Here is a 20,460-nt window from a genome sequence, read left to right on the forward strand (position 1 = left end):
GCTCATCACAGATTCAGAGATGTGTAAAGATATTCCAGCACTCAATACTACAGGCTCTGTCTCTGTTCTCATATGGACATGTGGGCATGTTACTGAGTCTGCATATGCAAATGAGAGCAGATATGAGTGGGCAGGCTTTAAAGGAATTAGATAGACATGTGGACATATCTCATCTAACGCTAGACGTCTCCATATAGCATGGATGTATCTCAAAAAGAGAATTATGTTTTCATGCACAAAAGATCTGAAACACATCACCACTTAATATTTGGCAATCACTTATTTATTTATTTATTTATTTATTTATTTATTTATTTATTTATTTATTTATTTATTTATTTATTTATAAAAAGCAGTTCCTTTATTCCATTTTTTTCACACTGTATATTTTTTAAATATTTTATTCTATTCTAGTATTTTCCTTTAAAGATGCATTTTTTGCATTGCATTTTATTAATTTATTATATTTCTACCTTTTGCTTTGACCTTTTGTTTTTTAATCACACAGCAAAGAATTATTATTATTATTATTATTATTATTATTATTATTATTATTATTATTATTATATGGTCGATATTTCAAAGTTTTTAACTTGGAAGGACAGCACAGGCATTCAGAGGATTTTTTATGTCATATTCAAGTCTCAAAATTGTCTAACTGGCTAACACTGCCATGCTTTATAGGCTTATCACTTTCAGTGCAATCAGTAAAGGCCTAGTTGCCTACTCACAGATGCTTAAAGGTTGTTTTTGAGTCATTTTGAGTGAGACATAACCAGCTGTCTCTCACAAAGACACCAGTATGCAGTCTGCTGAGAGAGCCACCTCATTCTGAAACATAATGCAGCCTATTTCTATTTGCACCTAGCCTTCTTAAGGGCGTTGTTAAACGTCTTTTAGACAGAGTAATTGCTGTTTAAATGTTTTTTTGTTTTTTTTTATCATTATTTCTTGTGAAATATATAAGTTCAAGTCCCTTTGACTGCTCACAGCAATCTGTCTGACAGGTCGAGCTTGTTTGAACATTTTCTGCCTAGTTAAAGGAAGTAATTGCATGTTTGCAGCTTTGAGTCATTATACTTCATAATGAGGCACATGAAATATCTAGAGCATGTCAACAGGGACGCAAACTTTTTAACTTGTAATGTCAACTTAGACTTTAATGCTGAAGAGCCTGCTAAATAAACATGGAGTCCTGTGTAATAGATTATAAACTATAAAGCAGAGTATCATATATGCATTTTTTTAATTTTTATTTTTACTTATGTGGTGATATGCATCCCCTTGCCATGAATATTCAGATGTTCACCAATAAAACAGAAGAGAAAATTTGCTTTGCACATGAATTTTATTGTTAGTATGCATTAGTACAAATCAAACAGAAGAAAAAAAAAGAATTTATACAGCTTTTTAATTAATTGATTAAGTATAATATCAAGTGTAATTTCTAATTCATCATTTGCTTAATTGGTGTCATAACAAATTCAATGTAATTTTGCAGAATTTTCTGAATCACTATTTTTTTTGTTTTCTTTAAGCAATCTCCCTGTTTAATTGGTTTAATATTCATTTAGATTAATACAGAACCTTTAATATTGTGATTAGAAATAATAGCATTTTGAAGAAAAAGACATATTGAGACATAAAAACTCTCTCTCTCTCTCTCTCTCTCTCTCTCTCTCTCTCTCTGATGTCTCAAGGCTGTATGATGATTTCCAGGTGTCCACACACATCTCTCAGAGAGGCACAATCCAAACAGGCCACCAGCGTCATGGTGCCAGCCTTCTGAGGCTTGAACGACTCAATCCATTTTATTTTAGAGCCTTGTTCAATGATGCTAAAAGGCAGAACACACACACACACACACAATACATTAACTAACACTTGGAAAACTGCTGTGGTATTAGTGGAATGAAACACTTTGGGACATGCTGTAATAGGAAAATAATCTTCTGCATGCTATGTGTCTGTGAATATTCTCACACCCATCCAGGTGTGGGTTATCTGTTAGATCAACCTTCAGGTTAGATTTGATCTAACTAGAAATAAGTCCAGTTGGCTTGACTGAACTTCCAGATTCTGGGTGCTACCAGTAACTCCATGTTGGATGCATTGCACCACCTCATTGTGGATTATTTCCCTATAACAACATTCTCCAAGTGTTACTTATTCTCTCTTTTATTAAGGTGAATAATGTATTTAGCTCATGTAATCAAATCACAAATCAGGATTCTCCTTAAACAGTTCAGTATACCATAGTGATTGCAGTGTTGAGACAGTGGAACAGGATTACAGCGCATACTTTTTATACTTGTCATTAGGCCTGAACATGCTGATCAGTTCTATATAATTTTTCCACCCATCAGTGAGTGTGTTACCTGTAGTTTTTGGTTTTCAAAGGAAAGAGGTTTAGTCCCTCCATGCGCACAGTGACATTGGTCAGGTCGTAGCCAAGTGTGTTGGTGAAGCCCACAATCGCAAACATTTCATTTCCAACTTGTGGAGTGTTGCTCACCTGCAGGTCAGTAAGTACAATTACATACATTAGGGCTTCTAAGTCACACTTTTTCAATTCTATTGCCTTGTACATTTCACGGGTTTTCCACAATTTTTGTTTAGTATATACAGTAGTTACTGTGTTACAACCCAATACTTTGATCATACTAAAGTAATAAAAAAAAGAAAAAGAATGATCATTAATCATATTTTCTAATACTCAATTGTATTGCCAAGGTCAGTTGTAAATCCTAGAGAATATAGAGAAGATGTATAGCAGAATATATCTATGTACCTCAAGGAGAAGGGGCGGGGTGGTGATATAGATCGATTCCATGGAGGTGAGGGACATGGAGGTCTCTTTGATGAAGGCGTACACAATGAAGCTCAAGAAAGACTGACCTATGATGAAGTTCTTGTACTGTTCCGATTTCACAGTGATGACCTCCTGCTTATCTATGTAATACACACAGACTCAGATCTCCGAAGCTTCACCTCATAAATAACATACTCGATCACTCGCTCATGCTTTCTATATAAACTCTTATGGTATTCATAAATGCATTTTAAAAAAAATATTACAGCAGTCTCTCTAATATGAATATTATTAAATATCGTACTTGTAATTTTTTAAATGGAAAACTAGTGAAATAGTGTTCTTTTTTTTCCTGATCAATCATTATTTGTTCATAATGTTTTTCATATTGATCTGACTCACATTCCAAAGGCTTTAGAGACACCTCTTGGGTGAGTAAGGTGTACTGGGTCCGAGTGGCTCCGGTGTAATATTCCACTTTGCCCGTGATTTTGGTGGTGATGGTGCGCGGCTCATTGCTCAGGTTGCTGAAAATCATGGTCAACATTAGGTCATCGTTGTTTTTGGTGGCCTGGGTGCACAGCTTCACGTCAGTGTCCGGCAGTGTAGAATGATAGCTGTCCAAAGGACTGGCTGTGTGAGTGAGATGGATGTTAGACGACTGGGATAAACGCAAATGAATTTATATATAAGTCTAATATTGATCTTGAACTTTTTGTTCTATATTTGTTATGTTCTGTAAAGCTGCTTTGAGACAATGTCCATTTGTTAAAAGTGCTATACAAATGCAAATGAATTGAATTGAATTGACTGTTTTATTGTAGAAGGAGCACAATCGTGACCCAAACACACATGCACAGCATCCGATAGTGCAAATAATCGTTCAGAAAGGTTCTGTTTAATTGATTATTAAAGGGATTACCTTCTTCAGACAGATTTCATTCAGCTTAAACAGATTATTAGGCTCCATGTAAAGTTACTTGGTATATGTATGTTAATTAATGTTAATATAATTGACTATTTGAGACTAAAGTATAAAGTACATATGAGACTAAAATGAATTTAGTCAATTATATACTTAATATAAACTAAGCAAAAAAAAAAAAACAACTGACATGGTTTACATGGCATGATCAAGAAGCTTTAACCTTCACTTGAGCAGATACAAGTCAGATATGAAAGCAAGACCATGTTCATTAACGTAAATACGAATAATTGAACAATGCATGTACACTGCTTCATTTAGATTGCTCACTCACCTTTAATACCTTCCTGGTCAGATTTGTGATAGCTTCTATAGTTATTATATTTGTTTATATTTTGTTAAATAAACTATATTAGTTAGATATTGTGGGCAGGTAACAAAAAGAACAACCATGAGAACAGGATTTTAAAAACACAGTTCTCTGAATATCTTTATTCTAAAACAGAAAACAATTTACAGTATAAGCCACGCCTATTTCAGCTTTAAATCAGACCCTGATATGGATATTTGGAGGACTAAATAAAATAATTCACTTACATTTTGTTTATAAGAACTAGTGTGACACATTTCTAACAGAAATTTTGATATGGGTCTGTATTTTCTTAGAAGAACTTCATATTTCTTGTATATTTATATTAAGAGTTACAAAGGTTTTCAATAATTCAGACAATTCATATATGTATAACTGGGAGATTTTTGAGGATGTGTTAGACAGCACTCTACACCATTACCACAGAAAAGGAGGCTCGTTGCCCAGTACCTTACAAAATTACTTTATAATATTTTTTCTTTTAATTTGTCACCAATTAAAAAAAAACAAAAAAACTGGTGCTAGTTCCGAACATTAAGCCATGGGAGAAGGGGTGTAAATAGTTTGACAGATTAGTTTAATTTAATTCATTAATTTTATTTGCTTTGCTCGTTAATAGACAATCAAATTTGTCCACAAATCTAATCCAAACTTGTTTTCCTCTCTCTAAAGGAGTTATCTTCTTCCAGCAGATGCCTGTAGCATCTGATACTGCCAATTTGTCTCAAGTAAAATAAAATTTTGGCCCTAATGCCCCAAGGAGAGAGGGAGAAAGAAACTGTTTGAGAATGACATCAAATGGTCTTGGTTTTCCAGATGCTCAGGATGACAAATGAACCAAAAGGAGTGAGCTATACTGCATGTATTAATATTGGATTAGACTTAAAAGGCAAAGTGAGGAAGAGGAGAGTGCTGTGCGAGCTGGCACCTTTCCTGTAACCAACATTAGACGATGAACTCCAGTGATTTAACTTTAGAAAAGTGGGCTTCCCCCTGGAGTCCTTATTGATTTGTCGAGTATGGGCTCTACCAGCATACACCAACTCTAAGTGCAATGCACCTGTATTATACCACAGTGTTGTGGAATATGATTGGGCAGAAACTTTATAACATTATAACAACAGGGCCAGAAATGATGTAGCTTTTACAGCTATATAATATGCTCCATCTAATAAATTATTGTTTCTATAGTAACAGCTCACGCACAAGGACACGTATGATGGATGTGCCTTATAATCTAAGACTAATAATAGACACGTTTAAAAACAAACAAAGAAACTAATATTGAAGCTTTGTGTAAGGACATTTTTGGAAGGAGTCTGTTCCTTTTTCTTTTTTTTTCTTCCTGACAAGCTGCACATTTATATTATTAAATTCAAGAGACAGAAAAAAGAGAGCCCAGTGAGGGAGTGATCATTTATAGCTCCTTGTTACATCTGCAATGGATTCAGCATTAAATCTCTATGGTTGTGTCTCAATCAGCTCCCTAGTTCAGTAGTCAGGCCACTGATCAGGTCAGGTCAGATGAGTCAGCTAATCTCAAACACAAAATACTTTCAGTGCACTGGAACATTTGCTCCCTAAATAGATCACTCAGTGCTCTGCAAAAACCAGGAAACTTATTATTTTCAATTAGTGAATGAAGCCTCTAAGTGTAAGAAATGGCTGAAGAACTCAGCCAACTTTGTCTACAAATATAAGTAGGTTGTCATTATTGTTGCATTGTTTATTTTATGTTCTATACATGGTTTGACTTTGAGGAGTTTAATAATCATTAAAAAATCCACTATCTTGCTTAAAGTACAATGACGAGATGTTTGGGTTTTATGGTTAGTCATTTCACCAGCCAGGGTCTTTACCAGTGCACCAACTTGTGTACACAATATACTGAGTCAAGACCTAGGCAGCTAGGGAGCTGAATGAGACGCACCCCATATCTCCTAATACCACATGGCTTGCAATAACGGCTGCCACAGAATCCAACTCTCAGCACATACCTTCATGTTCACCTAATTACTGATCAGAGTTACCTGGACACAACTACACACACACACACACACACACACTATAATAACTCTCCTTTCACTCTGTGTTTTCATACCTGTTATGGCCAAGCCTTACACTCTATTGAAGTTTACCCAGTTTCTGGTTTCACAATTTCCTTCTTCAAATTGTTTTCTGATCACCTGACCCTTTAAGCTTTAAAGGTTACGCTTTAAGCTTTACAAATAAAGCTGTCTTACCCTTTTCTTGTTTCAGGGCCTCCCGTCGTGACACTCCTGTAATGATGGCAAATTTTAATCAATTTAAATGTAGCTAAAAGGTATGCAGTTAGAAAGTATAAGCTTTTCATCAATAAATAAACACACTAGTATAAGAGGAATAAAACACTTCAGAACATGCTTATAGGATATTTTATATCTAGTTCGTTTCATCTAAAGACATTTTTTGTGAGAGGGAGTGCTCAGGTGACATGAGAGCATGAGCCGTGACCAAAAGCATGAGTTTGCAACCCTGATAATATGTTTACAAATTTATAACTGATTGCTAATGACAGAAATGAGCACTTTTATCCCTTTTTGGACCTTGTTCTCTAATCTCATTTTGAATCACCTGGATAAATACAGGGTAAATCGTCACAGATTATATTTTTGAGACTCTCCGTTGTTTGCAGATTCAGAGAGCTTCCTCATTTTGTATGAAGAAAAGTCCAAACAAACTGGTCAGTACAGTAATCATCGCAGATGTGAAAGAACAGAGCAACTTACTCTTAGTATATTTGTAACTGGCTGTGATGTCATTATAATCGTTGGAGCCAATCATTTTGGTCACAACCAGCTTTCCTACATAGTTGCTGTCCACGTAGATGACCGTCATGTTTCCATACTTGTCTTTTTTATGGTACACCACATCACTGTTGACCTGGTGGTGAGAACAGGATCAGTACTTCAGTCTGAGGGGAATATAATGCTTCTTGGAGATACTACTAAAGAACTTGAGTAAGTTATCTGAACTGTTGAAAAAGAAGTTGAGTTGAAAGCTGATATTCCGCTCACCTCCGAAAACACAAAACCTGCATCAAACGAATAGCCCAGAGATTCATTTTTGATGGCTACCACAGCTGTAGGACCACAGCGGTAATAACCTGACAGACAAAAAAAAGCCAAACATCTGTATTGTATCTGATGTTATAAGGTTTTACAACACTTTTTATTTTGCTAGTTAGTATTTTTGTATTCAAAGCTTTGTTGCCATATATGAAAACAATTTACAGAGCCAACCATCCCGCTGCTGTTTGTAATGTAAGCTAAACTCCAACTGAGCCTCCAAACCTGCATTTAGTGTGTGCTAAATGCAGATATTTTTTTATACATGAAAGTGTACATGACCAATGTTGATCTTTCGACTGCTTCCTACATGTGCGAGGGGTCACCACAGCAGACCAACTGGTCCGCACAACAACTTTGCACAGGTTTTACGCTGGATGCCCTTTCTGACACAACCCTCCCATTTTTAACCAGACTTGGGACTGGCACTGCATCCAGTGGCTGGGTCTTCCACTGGGCTTCTGCCTTAGGTGAGAAACCTACCACTGAGCCACCAGTGCCCTGGTATATGCCCAATAAAAATGTTAAAGGAAAATAGAAAATTGGAAAATAATAATCTTCAGGGTGGTTAACAGCATTGCTTTTAATTATGTGACTGTTTATGGAAGATATTGTTAATTAGCATGAGATTAAGGGAATATTTTATAAAAAAGGCCATATTTTTTAATTACTGAATGTTTAATGGAGACTCTTCTTGATTGTACTCGAAATATATATAGAGCTATAGTGAGATTTGTAGATTTGTAGTGAGTTATTCCACTTGAAATGTGTGACTGAACATGGGTGAAGTCGTACCCTCGCTGATCTCCTGAGGGGTGGCGTCCACCACTTGCCAGCCTGAGTAGTTTTCAGGTATGTCACGCCTCTTCACATACGCCTCGTTCCAACAGTGAAAGTTCCTACAAAGACAAATGACATTCTATAACATCAATGAACTAGTCAGGTTTGGTGACCTGCAGCATATAGACAATATAGCAAAAGCGCAACAATTTTTCATGCCAGTGACTACAACATCAATGATACTCAGCCCTTAGCATCCAGTAAAGCATCTATTTCCACTCAGTCACCTGATTACTTGTAACACTCACCTGTTTGCAAGACTCTCCTGCTGCATCCCAAATCGCCTACTAATTATTCTTGTACTAAAAGTAACATGTCAAGTAATGGAAGCGAACTCTGTTGCCTAGTTACATACATTCTCACCTTAAACAAACTCCACAATGCATTTCAGCTTTCCCTCATTCATTATTTCTCATGTAATTTAGATTTTTAATAATTTCTAAATTCATTTACCATTCCCTTGAATGTCATTTACACTTCACTTAAATCCATCACAAGTCCTTGTGCAAGGAGTTGTGGGCAATATTAGTGTCCACAGATCCACATTTCAAAACTCTACCAGAAATAGTAGATCATCCGGCTACTTTAGGGACACACATGCCAACATACTATGATTTGAGACACACTAATAATAATCTTAACCCAATAATTAAAATCTTATTATTTAGGATGGATTTAGGACCAATAGTAGGCAAATTGAGACACAGCATCGGTGTTACCTTTTAAAGTTTCGCTCCATCATCGTGTCTGTGATCTAAGCTAATCTTTGCCTTTCCTCAATTGGTGTTTTGACCTCAGTATGCTTCATGGTGCTGATTTATTCATGTATAGTTTATGTCTGTTTGCTGATTGACTGACCAAGTGCCTGTTTCACATTTATGAGTGTTGACTAACACTTTTTTGGTGCATTAGTTTTTAATAAAGCGAAGACTCATCATATTTCCTCACCAGATGGAGTCTGAGAGTTCTCTGTCCAGACTCCCATCCTCGTCCAGCACAATGTCGGTCATCAGGTTGCCACTGTTGTCATGTGCGGAGCAGAAGTTGGTAATCACCCTCGCAGGAAGGCCAAGGCACCGTAGAACTGTGAAAAACAGCTCAAGCATCATACAGTATGGGATCTATGTCTATGTTTGTTGGTCTATTGTATAAGACTATATTCATTGTCTACTGCACAGAGTGTAACACTTTGGTCTGTAGTTTACAGGATAAAGACAATGTCTGTTATTCTAGACACTGTTGCATACAATATCCATGAAATCCTTTAGCACAATAGAAGATTTTAAATGTCAGGAGCATCATGATAGACCTCAGTGTCTATGTATATAGCTATTCACCACTTATGTACAGTAATGCAGACTCAAGTCACATGAAATAAACTCAACATGAACAGGAGTCTGACTCAATTATGACATTTGCCTCAACAATATCAGAGATGACTCTGGAATCGACTTTAGCAGCAATGACTTCTTGAGTACATATACATTTTTAAATACAAGCCAAGCAACCTGCTCTAGACAGTGACTAGATTGAAGGAGGCACATTGTGGCAGGAATGCTATTGAAGATAGCAACCTAAAAAGATTATGCTGTCAACAACAAAAGGGGTGAAACTTGTGGATCTAGAATATCATTTGCATATGCTGCAACTGCAAATGTTGTTTGTCTGCACAAAGCAAATCCCAAAGCAAGGCCAAATTGAACTGAGGGAGATCTTAGTGAATAGTCAACACTTTATCTAACGTGAAAGTGAACTGAAATATTCACTTTTTAGAGTTTTGTGCCTATAAAATGTGCATATATTTCCACAGTGCTATAAAGTTTGCCTAGAAAGTGATGTTGTAAATATCATATACTAAGTATTGCTCTTGCTTAAAATTTGTTAAAGAGCATGTTATGACCTTTTTAAGAATCAGTTTGGGCCTCTTCATTCCAGTGCCGGGAAATTGCATACAATGACATTGTGATTTGTGGTCAGGCTTCCACAACCTTTTGACCATATGGTGTGTCATCACATCACCCTGAGTATCATCATTGATTATTTCCCCATAACTGTATGCCCCCTTGTGTTTTATTACTTACTACTATAAATGATTCAGTAACCACAATGAAATGAATAGGAAACGTGTGTATGTGAAAAATTGATCTATTTCTATTGATTCTGCTGTTTAGGGAGTTTAAGGGGTACAAGATACAAAATAGCCTACAAAATATATAGCCTACAAAATATATCAGAGCATATGTGCTATACTCACATGTGTTGAACACTCCAGCATACACCCAGCATTGGCCATACTTGACAGGCTTCCCTCCTTCTGAAAAGTAATTGGTCAGAATCTCCACACTGCCTGTCCAGGCTGTGGGCGCAGTACCACTGCTGAAGTCACCACCCCAGCTACCTACAAGGACCCCATCATCATCCAGAGAGTTGATCTGAAAAGGTATTGGAACACACATATAAAAGGAAAGCAGTGTTAGAAGGTTAAACAGCAACAATGGCTTCAATACAATAACTGGCAGGAAATAATGGAAACCCGTTTTTGTTCTTTTATTCAAATATATAATTGGGTATATTCAACTACCTTTGTTTTAAGAAATATAATAAAGAATAGGATTATATTAAATAGGATAGGATTATATAGAATAGAATAGATGTTATACCATGGCTGATGCTTTCCGAAACACTTTTACAGCATCTCCTCTGTACAGGAGGGGCATTTTCCCAAAATCCAGGATGAAGATGCAGGCTTCCAGAACTCCGCTCTGAAACTACAGAACAATGTATATATTAGATAAATCCAAGTGCTATGTATATGTATTTAAATTAGTGATGTCCAAACCCAGCGAGCTGCTTGGGCATTTCTACTGTAATTTTTCCTGAAGGCTTGTTAATCATCTGGTAAAAACAGATCAACAGATGTTTAAGAGGAAGAAGATAGCTATTATGAATTTATATTCTCAAAAATAAGATGGAAGGTATAACTTCTTGCCTGCCCATAGTTCCATGGCCTTCTGTTGATATTAGTATAGTCTCCATTGTAGATCATTCCCACATTATTCAGCACATACTCCTTCCTCTCATCCTCATTGTCCAGGTAAACCTGATCCGCTGTGAGGCAGTAAGCACACAAATCAGCATTGATGTTTTCTGATAAATTAGATAAATGAGAAGTAAGTTTAGTCTAGCGATAAAACACCAAGACATTTGTGCTTACTAGGCGCCCAGGGGTTGAACAGCACATAGAAGTCTGTCTTCTTATTTCTTTGTGAGCGTTTTTTTCCCAAATTGGTTATAACGGTCACATATGTGCTGTAGAGACCCACAATGCAGTCAGCGGCTGGTGTGATGGCCACTTTAGTCTCATTTTTACTGGTCTCCACCACACGCACCTCCCAGTCATTGGTCTCGTTATTTTCACCAAGGGTCAAGCTGATTAGAGTTTTTTGGGTACGGATGGGTTTTATGCCTGTAACACACCCACAGCACACACATAGAAGAGCCAACACTGTAAATCATACTCAAACATTTCCTACTACTTCGAGCAATTACACAAAACTTACATGACAGCAAAACTTACATGCTCATCTTTCTTTTCCTCCACAGAGTTTCTACTTCATCTTCTAATCATCATCACCAACATTTTGCTGTGCAGATTTGCTTACCACACACCCTCACATTTGGCAGGTATAAAGTCCTTATCTGTACTTTTTATTTCGATAATAAGGTTTTATAGCAAGGGTTTCCTATTGTTTTGTTTCATTAAGTCCCAAATCAGACCAAACCCATCACCCTCTCAAACAAAACAGTTGCTTTTATAGATGTTAATAAGAATAGCAGAACAAATCAACCAACAAATCTAGTCATTCTTGATAATATTTTGTAGGCCTTAAATACCTCTAAAATGTCCCTTGGCCATGGATTAATGCCAAAATGTAATCTGGTCATATGGTGGTTACATTGGGTTCACACAATTCTACATTTAACCCTTATTTTTTAGATATTGCACTAGCAAGAATTTCAATCAATGAACTGACAGACTAACCAGAAATGAAGCTTCAGTTCCTGCACATGAATATATAAGGAACATCTCTGTATGGCAAACAGGAAGGAAACTATTTAAGAAAAACTCTTTCAGATGGTTATCTCTGACCTTCTTTGGATCAATTCCAAAATCTATTTAATCTATTTAATCCTACACACAATGCTTTGATCATAATGAAGCATATCCTGTATGTACATTTTATTGGTTATTTGTAGTCATTATTATGATATCTTACCCAAATACATTCTATAATAAAAGAGTCTCCCTTATCCATTTAATTTGGGACAGGTACATATTCCAACATGGAGACTGTTTCATATTTTAGGTTAACAGAAAGTGGAAGCTCACCAATCAGGAACTCAATGAAGAACAAGTCAATTTTTGGGTTAAATGGACGATTGAAGACAATGCCCATGGTGAACTCTTGACCCCGACGGATGATCAGGTTGCTGTAATGATACGCATCAGTATGATGGAGAAGCTTGTTCGTCTTCTCATACATGCTGATATTCTTCACAATGAGATTTGCTGAGATAAAAACACAGGTTCAATGCATATGAATAACAAATACTCAATAAATTCAATTAGCAGGTAAATACCAACATTGTAGGTTAACATTACATTATAATTGTGCTTTTATCCTAATCTTATCTATTTTTTTCTAACATTATCTTCATCTACTTTTAATCTTAGTAAGCAAAGAGAATTCTTTTGAACAAAGAAGCTGCCAAATGTACAAAAAACATCAAACCTATATATATATATATATATATATATATATATATATATATATATATATATATATATATATATATTCCTATTCTTGTTGGGGAATTTGGTCCTCACTATGATATAAAACCTGCCCACACACACACTTTATACTATACCTGAACCTGAAGGCATGGGGGCCCGAGGTGTTGCTTCTTGAAATGCTTCAAACTCAGGCAGGATTCTGTTCTCTCCATTGCTGCAGGAAAGTGGAATGTTCAGCCGGCCTCGGTTTTTCTCGCATGATTCGAATGCTGGCATGATGTCAGTACACAGGTGGTCTTCACTCTGTCCTGTGCTCAGATTCAGAGGTAATAATAATAATCCATTATTGTGTTTGAGAAGGTGATTGTATAGAAGAATGGTATAGGACTGTACATTAATGAATAAAGCTTACAGTTCTATAACTCTATACCGAATTAACACAGAATAACAATGGCGCAATAACACAAACAGCTCCTGAGTCTCCACGCTTGATCTAAATAATATTTTAAAAAACAATTTCTTATTATAATAAACTTCAGGTGAAAATATTTACAAAAAACACCCTGCACTTTACTTGAGATTTCTTTTTACCGACTACATTTTGGTTTCAAAAGAAACATCTTTACTATCTAATCTTCACGATTACTCCTCCAGGATTCTAATCCAAGGAGTTTTACTTTTCTGGCATTTGGCAGACAACTTTATACAGAGCAACTTACGTGTTCTTTATACAACTAAGAAATTGAGGATTAAGGGCCTTGCTCAGGGGCCCAACAGTGGTAGCTTGGTGGAGCTGGGATTCAAACTCACAACCTTCTAATCAGTAAACCAATGCCTTAACCACTACCACATCCTAGTTAGGCTTGATAAGATTTAGATCAAGGAGTTGATCGAAATCTTATCAAATCTAAACTTTATCAGATGTGACAGAAATAAAGAAAGAGACCTAATACTCAACCAATGGACTGTTAATATGCCAGCTAAATCTGCGACAGGAATACGGCTGGGGTTAGTCTAATGTTTATTTGGTCCCCTGGTGAAATAGAAAGTGATTTTTACAGTAATTTAATAACATCATTGTGTGATTTTACATCTTTGTATCAAACTTTAAATAAATATGAGTTCTTTCTACTGCATTTTTGCACTTACTATTTATTTATATTATTTATTTTTTTGCATTTCTGTATTTTTAGTGCTCCTTCCATGACCCACGTAAGACAGGTTTCAAAAACATTTTCAGGTGACACTACTCTGGTGTAGTGCCAGAGCTGAAGAAGAATAAAAATCCATCAGTAACAGCAATAAAATATTAAATACTGTAGGTACTCTCAGACTCACCTTCTGGTTGAAATGTAGGATGCTGTGTTAAGGATGCTGTGTGCAGCTGTACCCAAACAGACCATGTGCCCACTTATATAGGGTACAAAGACACTCCTCCCCTCATGCAAATGCCTGGTTCCTCAGAAAAATGAGTCAGATTTCTGAGAATTAAAAAAAAAAAAATCAATGTGTTTGGATAGACATTACTGCAATTCAGTAATATTTCTTCTAAAATACTGAATGTTTTGGATTCCATCAGTCAGATTCAACACCATTTGGAAATCATGAAGTAAAAATCATTTGTTGTAGCTTTCATTTAAAATTATGAAATGTTAACGAATATATAAAAATAAAACCCACATGCTTATAATTTAATGCCGCTGATCATGTGTGTGAGAAGAAAATTCGAAATCTATGCATTTTCAAATGGTAGCATTGAATGTCTAAGTTTTCTCTTTAGTTTCTACATGATTACATTTTGGGAGGACATTTAAATAGATTTCAGAACAAAAATATTGTTCTTGAATGAGCTATGTGATTTTGGACCTTACAAAAGCTTATATTGTTCTGACAGTTTAAAAGGGATCATACTATGGAACGGGCTAATCAGTGAAAATTCTTCAAATTTTATGTATTTTTTTACCATTAAAGTGTGCGTATAGGTAGATTTACTATACAACTCGTACTGAAGTATTTTGCTGAAACTGAAAAATGTTTAAGTCAGTGATGCTTTTAGATGAATCCCAGTAGTATCACTATTTAAAATACTAGATATTATGTTTAAACAGTACAATTATGTTGAATCCTGAGCAAAGATCTCATAAAATAGAAACATAAAGCAACCTTTTTCTTTATGTGCTTTGTAGTTCTTTATATATAACATTTACTGGGGCAGACTTTGAATTTTGGAGAATGTAGATGCTATTATGTAACACAAGGTTAATTGTTGAAGGTTAAATGTAGACTTAAGATGAATCATTTTTTACAGTGTTTTATGGCTTTTATGATTTAGAAATTGGAAAAAATAAAATTTACATTAACAAAAAAAAAAAAAAGACTAACATCCAATTCCTGTTTTTGTGTGTGTGTGTGTGTGTGTGTGTGTGTGGTGAAATGACCCATCAGGTCAGTGTGACATTTGTTATCCTAAGCAGTGATGGAAATATGACTTCCCCTAGAAAATGTCAGAAAGCCATGTCACTGATTTAAGTGTCAGCAAAATCATGTCAAGGAACAGAACATGTGGCCACAAAAACACAATATCTCAATATGTAAACAACCTAAACATTTCAACAGACACAATATGCTGTAGAGGAAAATATGAAAAATTGCATTATATTAAAGTGACACTGAGACAGCACTGTATCTATATGCATGGCCATTTCTGGCAATATAAGCGGTAAAATACTGCTGCTTAGGGCTTCTGAGCCACAACTTATATAGAGTATAATATATTATTATATATCATTATATATGAGTATATATGCCGACAGGAACATTTCTTTTTTATTTTTTACAGCAAATGAAGAGCATTCATAAAACAGTTTCTCTTAATGAGCAAACTAAGGATGATGATAGCAAGGAACAATAACTTCCTGAGATGGCTTGAGGAAGAAAGCTTTAGAAGAACACTGGGGATGAGAGACAAGACATGCACACTCTCTATCACCTTACATTTCCATTTCTGGCATTTGGCAGACACCCTTATCTAGAGCAACTTACAATTTATCTCATTTTATTCAGCTGAGCAGTAGAGGGCCTTGCTCAGGGGCCCAGAGGTGACAGCTTGGTGGACCTGGGATTCAAATGCACAACCGTCTGAGTAGTAATCCAACACTAAGCTACCTCATCCCTTTGCATGCATAGTACTTAGAAATCCTTGAATCCAGCAAGAAAGCTTTGAGCTTATGAACTTAGATTCATTTAATGGGAGGGTTGTGCCAGTAAGGGCATCTGGTGTAAAACCTGTGCCAAGTTGTTGTGTGGACCAGTTGGTCTGCTGTGGTGACCCCTCACACACAAGGTGAGCAGCTGAAAGATCAACAGCAACAATTGTGTGTGTTCTATATACATGTATATCAGGGGTCCCCAACCACCGGGCCGCAAAGAAACAATAAACTTATATCTATATGATTTTACTCCTGATTTTCAGTCGCTGACTAGTTTTGCGAAATCGCTGACAAACGCCCGAAATCGGAGGCAAATCGGAGCTCGTGCACGCGAGTAACAATCGCGCAGTGTGAATGACCAAAGACGCGATCTGAGAGAGTCGCCGATGAGAGAGAGAGAGAGAGTCGCCGATGAGAGAGAGAGAGAGAGAGAGAGAGAGAGAGAGAGAGAGTCGCCGATGAGAGAGAGAGAGAGAGAGTCGCCGATGAGAGAGAGAGAGAGAGAGTCGCCGATGAGAGAGAGAAAGAGAGAGAGAGAGTCGCCGATGAGAGAGAGAGAAAGAGTCGCTTATGAGAGAGAGAGAGAGAGAGAGAGAGAGAGTCGCCGATGAGAGAGAGAGAGAGAGAGAGAGAGAGAGAGATGATGAAGTCGCCGATGCCCGTGAAATATTTGGCATGATAAATTTCTGGACCTGTCGGCGAAAATCCTGCAGTGTGAGTTCTGACCGAAAAATACCTCGCCGATGACCCACAGTCAAAGAGAGAGTGAGCTTCAGTTGGAGCACAATATTATAGTTTAATAGAGTTTATAGGTTTTAATCAGACAAAAATGTCTTAAATATCAGAATAAATAAGCTCATCAAACAGAAATAAAGTAGAAACATTTGCTTGACCAGCCGCATCAGCACACTGCAAATTTATTCATTTGGTCAGTTACGCAGAACGCACAATCCTTGTTCACCCGCACTGACCATTTGGCTCGCGAACTTTTTGCGGGGTACCATTTCCAGTCTCGCGCGAGAACTCTCATCTCACGTGTGACGTTGCGTTATTTCCTTATTATTTCTCGCGGACGTTCGGTTGTGAAACGCAGTTTGTGGACCAGACAGAGTTGTCGGCGATTGTCATGCAGTGTGAAACCTCCTGTCGCCGATCCATCGTGTAGTGTGAACTCGGCATAAATCTAGCTAAAATGAGCTCCGCCCACCACACACACACACACACACAACCCCCGGGCCGCGGAAACATTGTCCGGTATCAAACCGGTCCATGGTACAAAAAGGTTGGGGACCCCTGGCGTATATGATGTCCTTTGTAGTTTGTTATACTGGCCACAAGAGGACAGTATTTTTTTTCTGAGAGTGTAACAAAATGTCACAGTGACATGAAGGGTCATTTCACGACACACACACACACTAAAAAACAAAGGGATGTAAATCTTATTTTTTACATTTCGAAATCATAAAAGCCATAAAATCAAGTCTACAAACTAGTTAACAGCAACACTGTAAAAATGATTCATCTTAAGTCTACATTTAACCTTAAACACTCTCAGTAATGAATTCCTACACTGAAGGTGTAGCAGACAAAAAGATGCTGTCTGATCAAGTTCATTTTGGTTCATCAAGTGCAAAAAGCTCAGCTTGTCACAAGAAGAGTCCACTGTGAGCAAGTCAATTAAACTGATTTTAGCAAAAGGAAGTGCAACTTGGCCGTACTTCATTTTATTGTAGAAACTTAACCATAATAGGAAGTTTCGCATCCTGGTTCGTTTTGCACCGTTTCCTTTTCAGATTTAAGTGAAGTCCGGAAAGCTCTGTGTTTTGAATTTATTTACAAACAGACATATTTTAATATGAAGTTGTACGGTGTTGTAGTGATCCTGAGTATGTTTTATTTACCTTTAGCAGACACACAGGAAGACTACTGGCCTGTTCACACTGCGTGCGACTCGAACACGATCAAAGTGATATACAGCAGCTGCGGTGAGATCAAACGTCTACATATTTAATTATACATTGTGTGTTTTGGTGTGTGTGTGTGTTCTCAGTGCTTGAAAAGAAAAATCTTTTTTGAGTTGAGTGATGTAATATACATTTATTAAGAACAATCATGTCCCAAGTATGGGAATAATGTACAATTATTTGATTTTAACTTTACACAACAATCTGAAAGGCAAAAACTGAAATACTTAGGGAGCTATGATAGACCGTGATGTGCATCTTAAAACAGGAAGTTACGAAAAGACGTTCATTTTCACTGGTTCAGTTCAGCCTTGCCGTCTTCATAACAAATAATCCAGCCATTACCAGTAACATCATGTAGGCAATTCCTCTAAAGTTATATTAGTTACTTTTTGTCTCTCACTTGTCATCGCTTTCATGAAAAAAGGTACTATTACTTGTTACTGGACAGGTTCCTTCTCATGTGTCCTTTTAGAATATATTTTCCCATGTGAACATGAAGGTAGTGTGTATCCTTAAAACTAATTGAATGTACAATTAATATAATTATTAGTATAATTAATCGATACTGAGCTCAGGCTAATGTCTGTGTACTGCATTGTCTGTGTGATGTTTCTCTGCATGCTCTCCACATCTGTGTGGGTTTTCCATGTTCCCAAATCATGTTGTTAAGTGGATTGTCCATGCTAAATTGCTCCTATGTGTGTCTGCATAATGCATAGTGGATAAAACTGAAGATGATGATGATGATGATTGGATGAAAGTAGTAAGGAGGGACACTTGAATGATTTACAAATAGATCCCTGATATATCTAATGTACCCTTACCGTTAAAGAATCTGTTTTTTTTTAATCTAATATTGTTTTATGTTATTGATGTAAACTATTATATGAATATATTTACAGCAGGGTTCCCCAACCTTTTTTGTACCATGGACCGGTTTGATAATTGTTCCGCAGCCCAAGGGCGGGGGGTGAATGATTACAAGCAGTAAAACCCCAGAGGACTACAGATCCTTGTATTATGTGTTTTACATCATGTTTTTATTTTTTTTTTTCACTTATAACAGCAAAGAGAAGCCAAACTGTACAGTACAACACTGTAGACTGACACACTTCAGTATGCTCTGCATCAAAGATTTAAGTGTTGTATGACTTTGTCCTTCCAGACCCCGTACAGGATGTAGGCTTCACGCTCAGCTCTTGTACAGACATACGTACAAAGCCGTATGCCAAAGCGTCCTTTCTCCTGAGTGAGTTCACCCACATCTGAGCATTTGGCATTACCTAGAATTTTTATCATTGTGAGAATCTAGAGTTGATCATGTGTCATCCGTAGGGCAATCCATTGATGAATTTTATCTGTCCGTGGAACTGTTTCTCAATGGAGTTAGCACTTTGCGCCATGATGAGCCCATCTGCTTACCCAATTTCCCTCGGTTCACCTTCTGTGGCAGCAGGAGAGGAGGTATGGGCCAGTTTCATGTGATATACATGTGATAGTTAAACCTTTATGACCGCTAATGTAAATGACACTGGATTATTTTGTTCAGGTGAAAGAATGATTAATAAATGAACAAACTTACCCTTGAGTACTAGCACAGTGATAAGCAATGATCAATTAACAAGCTTATTTTCCTATAGCAGTATGGAATAGTTGTTGCCATTCGGAGCTGGAACTTATCCTTCTTTACCTTTATGTTTTTAAGAAACATCTTGGATGAAGACCACAAACTATGTATCTATTACTTATATAGAGCTGCAATCATGATATTGTGCAATATGAAAATATACTGTAGCTACCATTTCAATATCCAGTCAAATCATGTTGCAGTGCTGTGTTTTGGTTTACATTCTCGTTTATGTGGGCTCACTGTGAAGTGATATAAGCTAAAAACAAAATTTTAACAGACCTCTAAAGTGTGCATCATTTCCTAGACTGTAATGGGTTTATCTGTTGCATCAGAAATGCATGTTTATTTTATGCTTTAATCATATGCTTTGACGCATTAAGTCCCCTAGACCCCTAGGATCATAAATACAGATGTACAATTTGCAATAGAAAAGGTTTAATAGTTTTTGTCAGACCTTACTGGTGCTTTTATATTTCAGAAATGATTACTATTCAGGCGTCTTTGCCAGGGCTGAAGATTCCCCTAAAGGTTTGTTTTATTTAGACGTTTGTAAAGAATCTCTCTCTCTCTCTCTCTCTCTCTCTCTCTCTCATTATTCCACTTATTTTCTCTCCTTTTGTCTCTCTGCAGGGTCACTACAACTTTAAAATACATGGTATAAACCAAAATGGCTTCCAAATTGGTTGTGTGAATGCCACTGCTATATTTCTGTAACATCTGGAAAAGAATAAAGTTATACATGTATATTGTTTGAGTTTTTTTTGTTTTTGTTTTGCTGTCCTGACTTTAACAAACAACATAAATA

The 20,460-nt window shown here is 36.6% G+C and overlaps 2 protein-coding genes across 3 annotated transcripts; one reads left to right on the forward strand and one right to left on the reverse strand.

Moving 5' to 3' along the window:
• Positions 1 to 1,334: 1,334 nt before the first annotated feature.
• Positions 1,335 to 14,273, reverse strand: LOC131360154 (coagulation factor XIII A chain-like). Its single transcript, XM_058400324.1, has 16 exons — positions 14,188 to 14,273; positions 12,984 to 13,157; positions 12,445 to 12,624; positions 11,269 to 11,520; positions 11,044 to 11,162; positions 10,715 to 10,822; positions 10,309 to 10,486; positions 9,003 to 9,138; positions 8,010 to 8,113; positions 7,164 to 7,252; positions 6,876 to 7,029; positions 6,351 to 6,386; positions 3,215 to 3,445; positions 2,792 to 2,952; positions 2,379 to 2,515; positions 1,335 to 1,837 (listed from the first exon to the last, which is right to left on the reverse strand). The coding sequence occupies exons 2-16, from the start codon at positions 13,123 to 13,125 to the stop codon at positions 1,696 to 1,698; spliced, it is 2,169 nt and encodes a 722-aa protein (XP_058256307.1). The 5' UTR covers positions 13,126 to 13,157; positions 14,188 to 14,273; the 3' UTR covers positions 1,335 to 1,695.
• ly86 (lymphocyte antigen 86) lies at positions 13,112 to 20,460 on the forward strand. Of its 2 annotated transcripts, XM_058400535.1 has the most exons (6): positions 13,112 to 13,175; positions 17,966 to 18,043; positions 19,191 to 19,274; positions 19,361 to 19,489; positions 20,134 to 20,183; positions 20,286 to 20,460. In XM_058400535.1, the coding sequence occupies exons 1-6, from the start codon at positions 13,124 to 13,126 to the stop codon at positions 20,367 to 20,369; spliced, it is 477 nt and encodes a 158-aa protein (XP_058256518.1). In that variant the 5' UTR covers positions 13,112 to 13,123; the 3' UTR covers positions 20,370 to 20,460. The 2 variants fall into 2 exon arrangements, with proteins under 2 accessions (XP_058256518.1, XP_058256441.1); XM_058400458.1 differs by lacking the exon at positions 13,112 to 13,175 and having other exon boundaries at positions 17,831 to 18,043; positions 20,286 to 20,456.

Source organism: Hemibagrus wyckioides, linkage group LG01, assembly GCF_019097595.1.
Source record: "Hemibagrus wyckioides isolate EC202008001 linkage group LG01, SWU_Hwy_1.0, whole genome shotgun sequence".
Classification (NCBI taxonomy): Eukaryota; Metazoa; Chordata; class Actinopteri; order Siluriformes; family Bagridae; genus Hemibagrus; species Hemibagrus wyckioides.

Excerpts from the sequence above, each read along its gene's own strand:
- ly86 (XM_058400535.1), top strand. The coding sequence starts at position 13,124 with ATGATGTCAGTACACAGGTGGTCTTCACTCTGTCCTGTGCTCAGATTC. Across the intron at positions 13,176-17,965 it reads TCCTGTGCTCAGATTCAGAG|CAGACACACAGGAAGACTAC; the intron begins GTAATAATAATA and ends ATTTACCTTTAG. Across the intron at positions 18,044-19,190 it reads AGTGATATACAGCAGCTGCG|ACCCCGTACAGGATGTAGGC; the intron begins GTGAGATCAAAC and ends TTGTCCTTCCAG.
- LOC131360154 (XM_058400324.1), bottom strand. The coding sequence starts at position 13,125 with ATGCCAGCATTCGAATCATGCGAGAAAAACCGAGGCCGGCTGAACATT. Across the intron at positions 11,163-11,268 it reads GTTCAACCCCTGGGCGCCTA|CGGATCAGGTTTACCTGGAC; the intron begins GTAAGCACAAAT and ends ACTGCCTCACAG. Across the intron at positions 7,253-8,009 it reads CCCTCAGGAGATCAGCGAGG|GTTATTACCGCTGTGGTCCT; the intron begins GTACGACTTCAC and ends TTTGTCTGTCAG.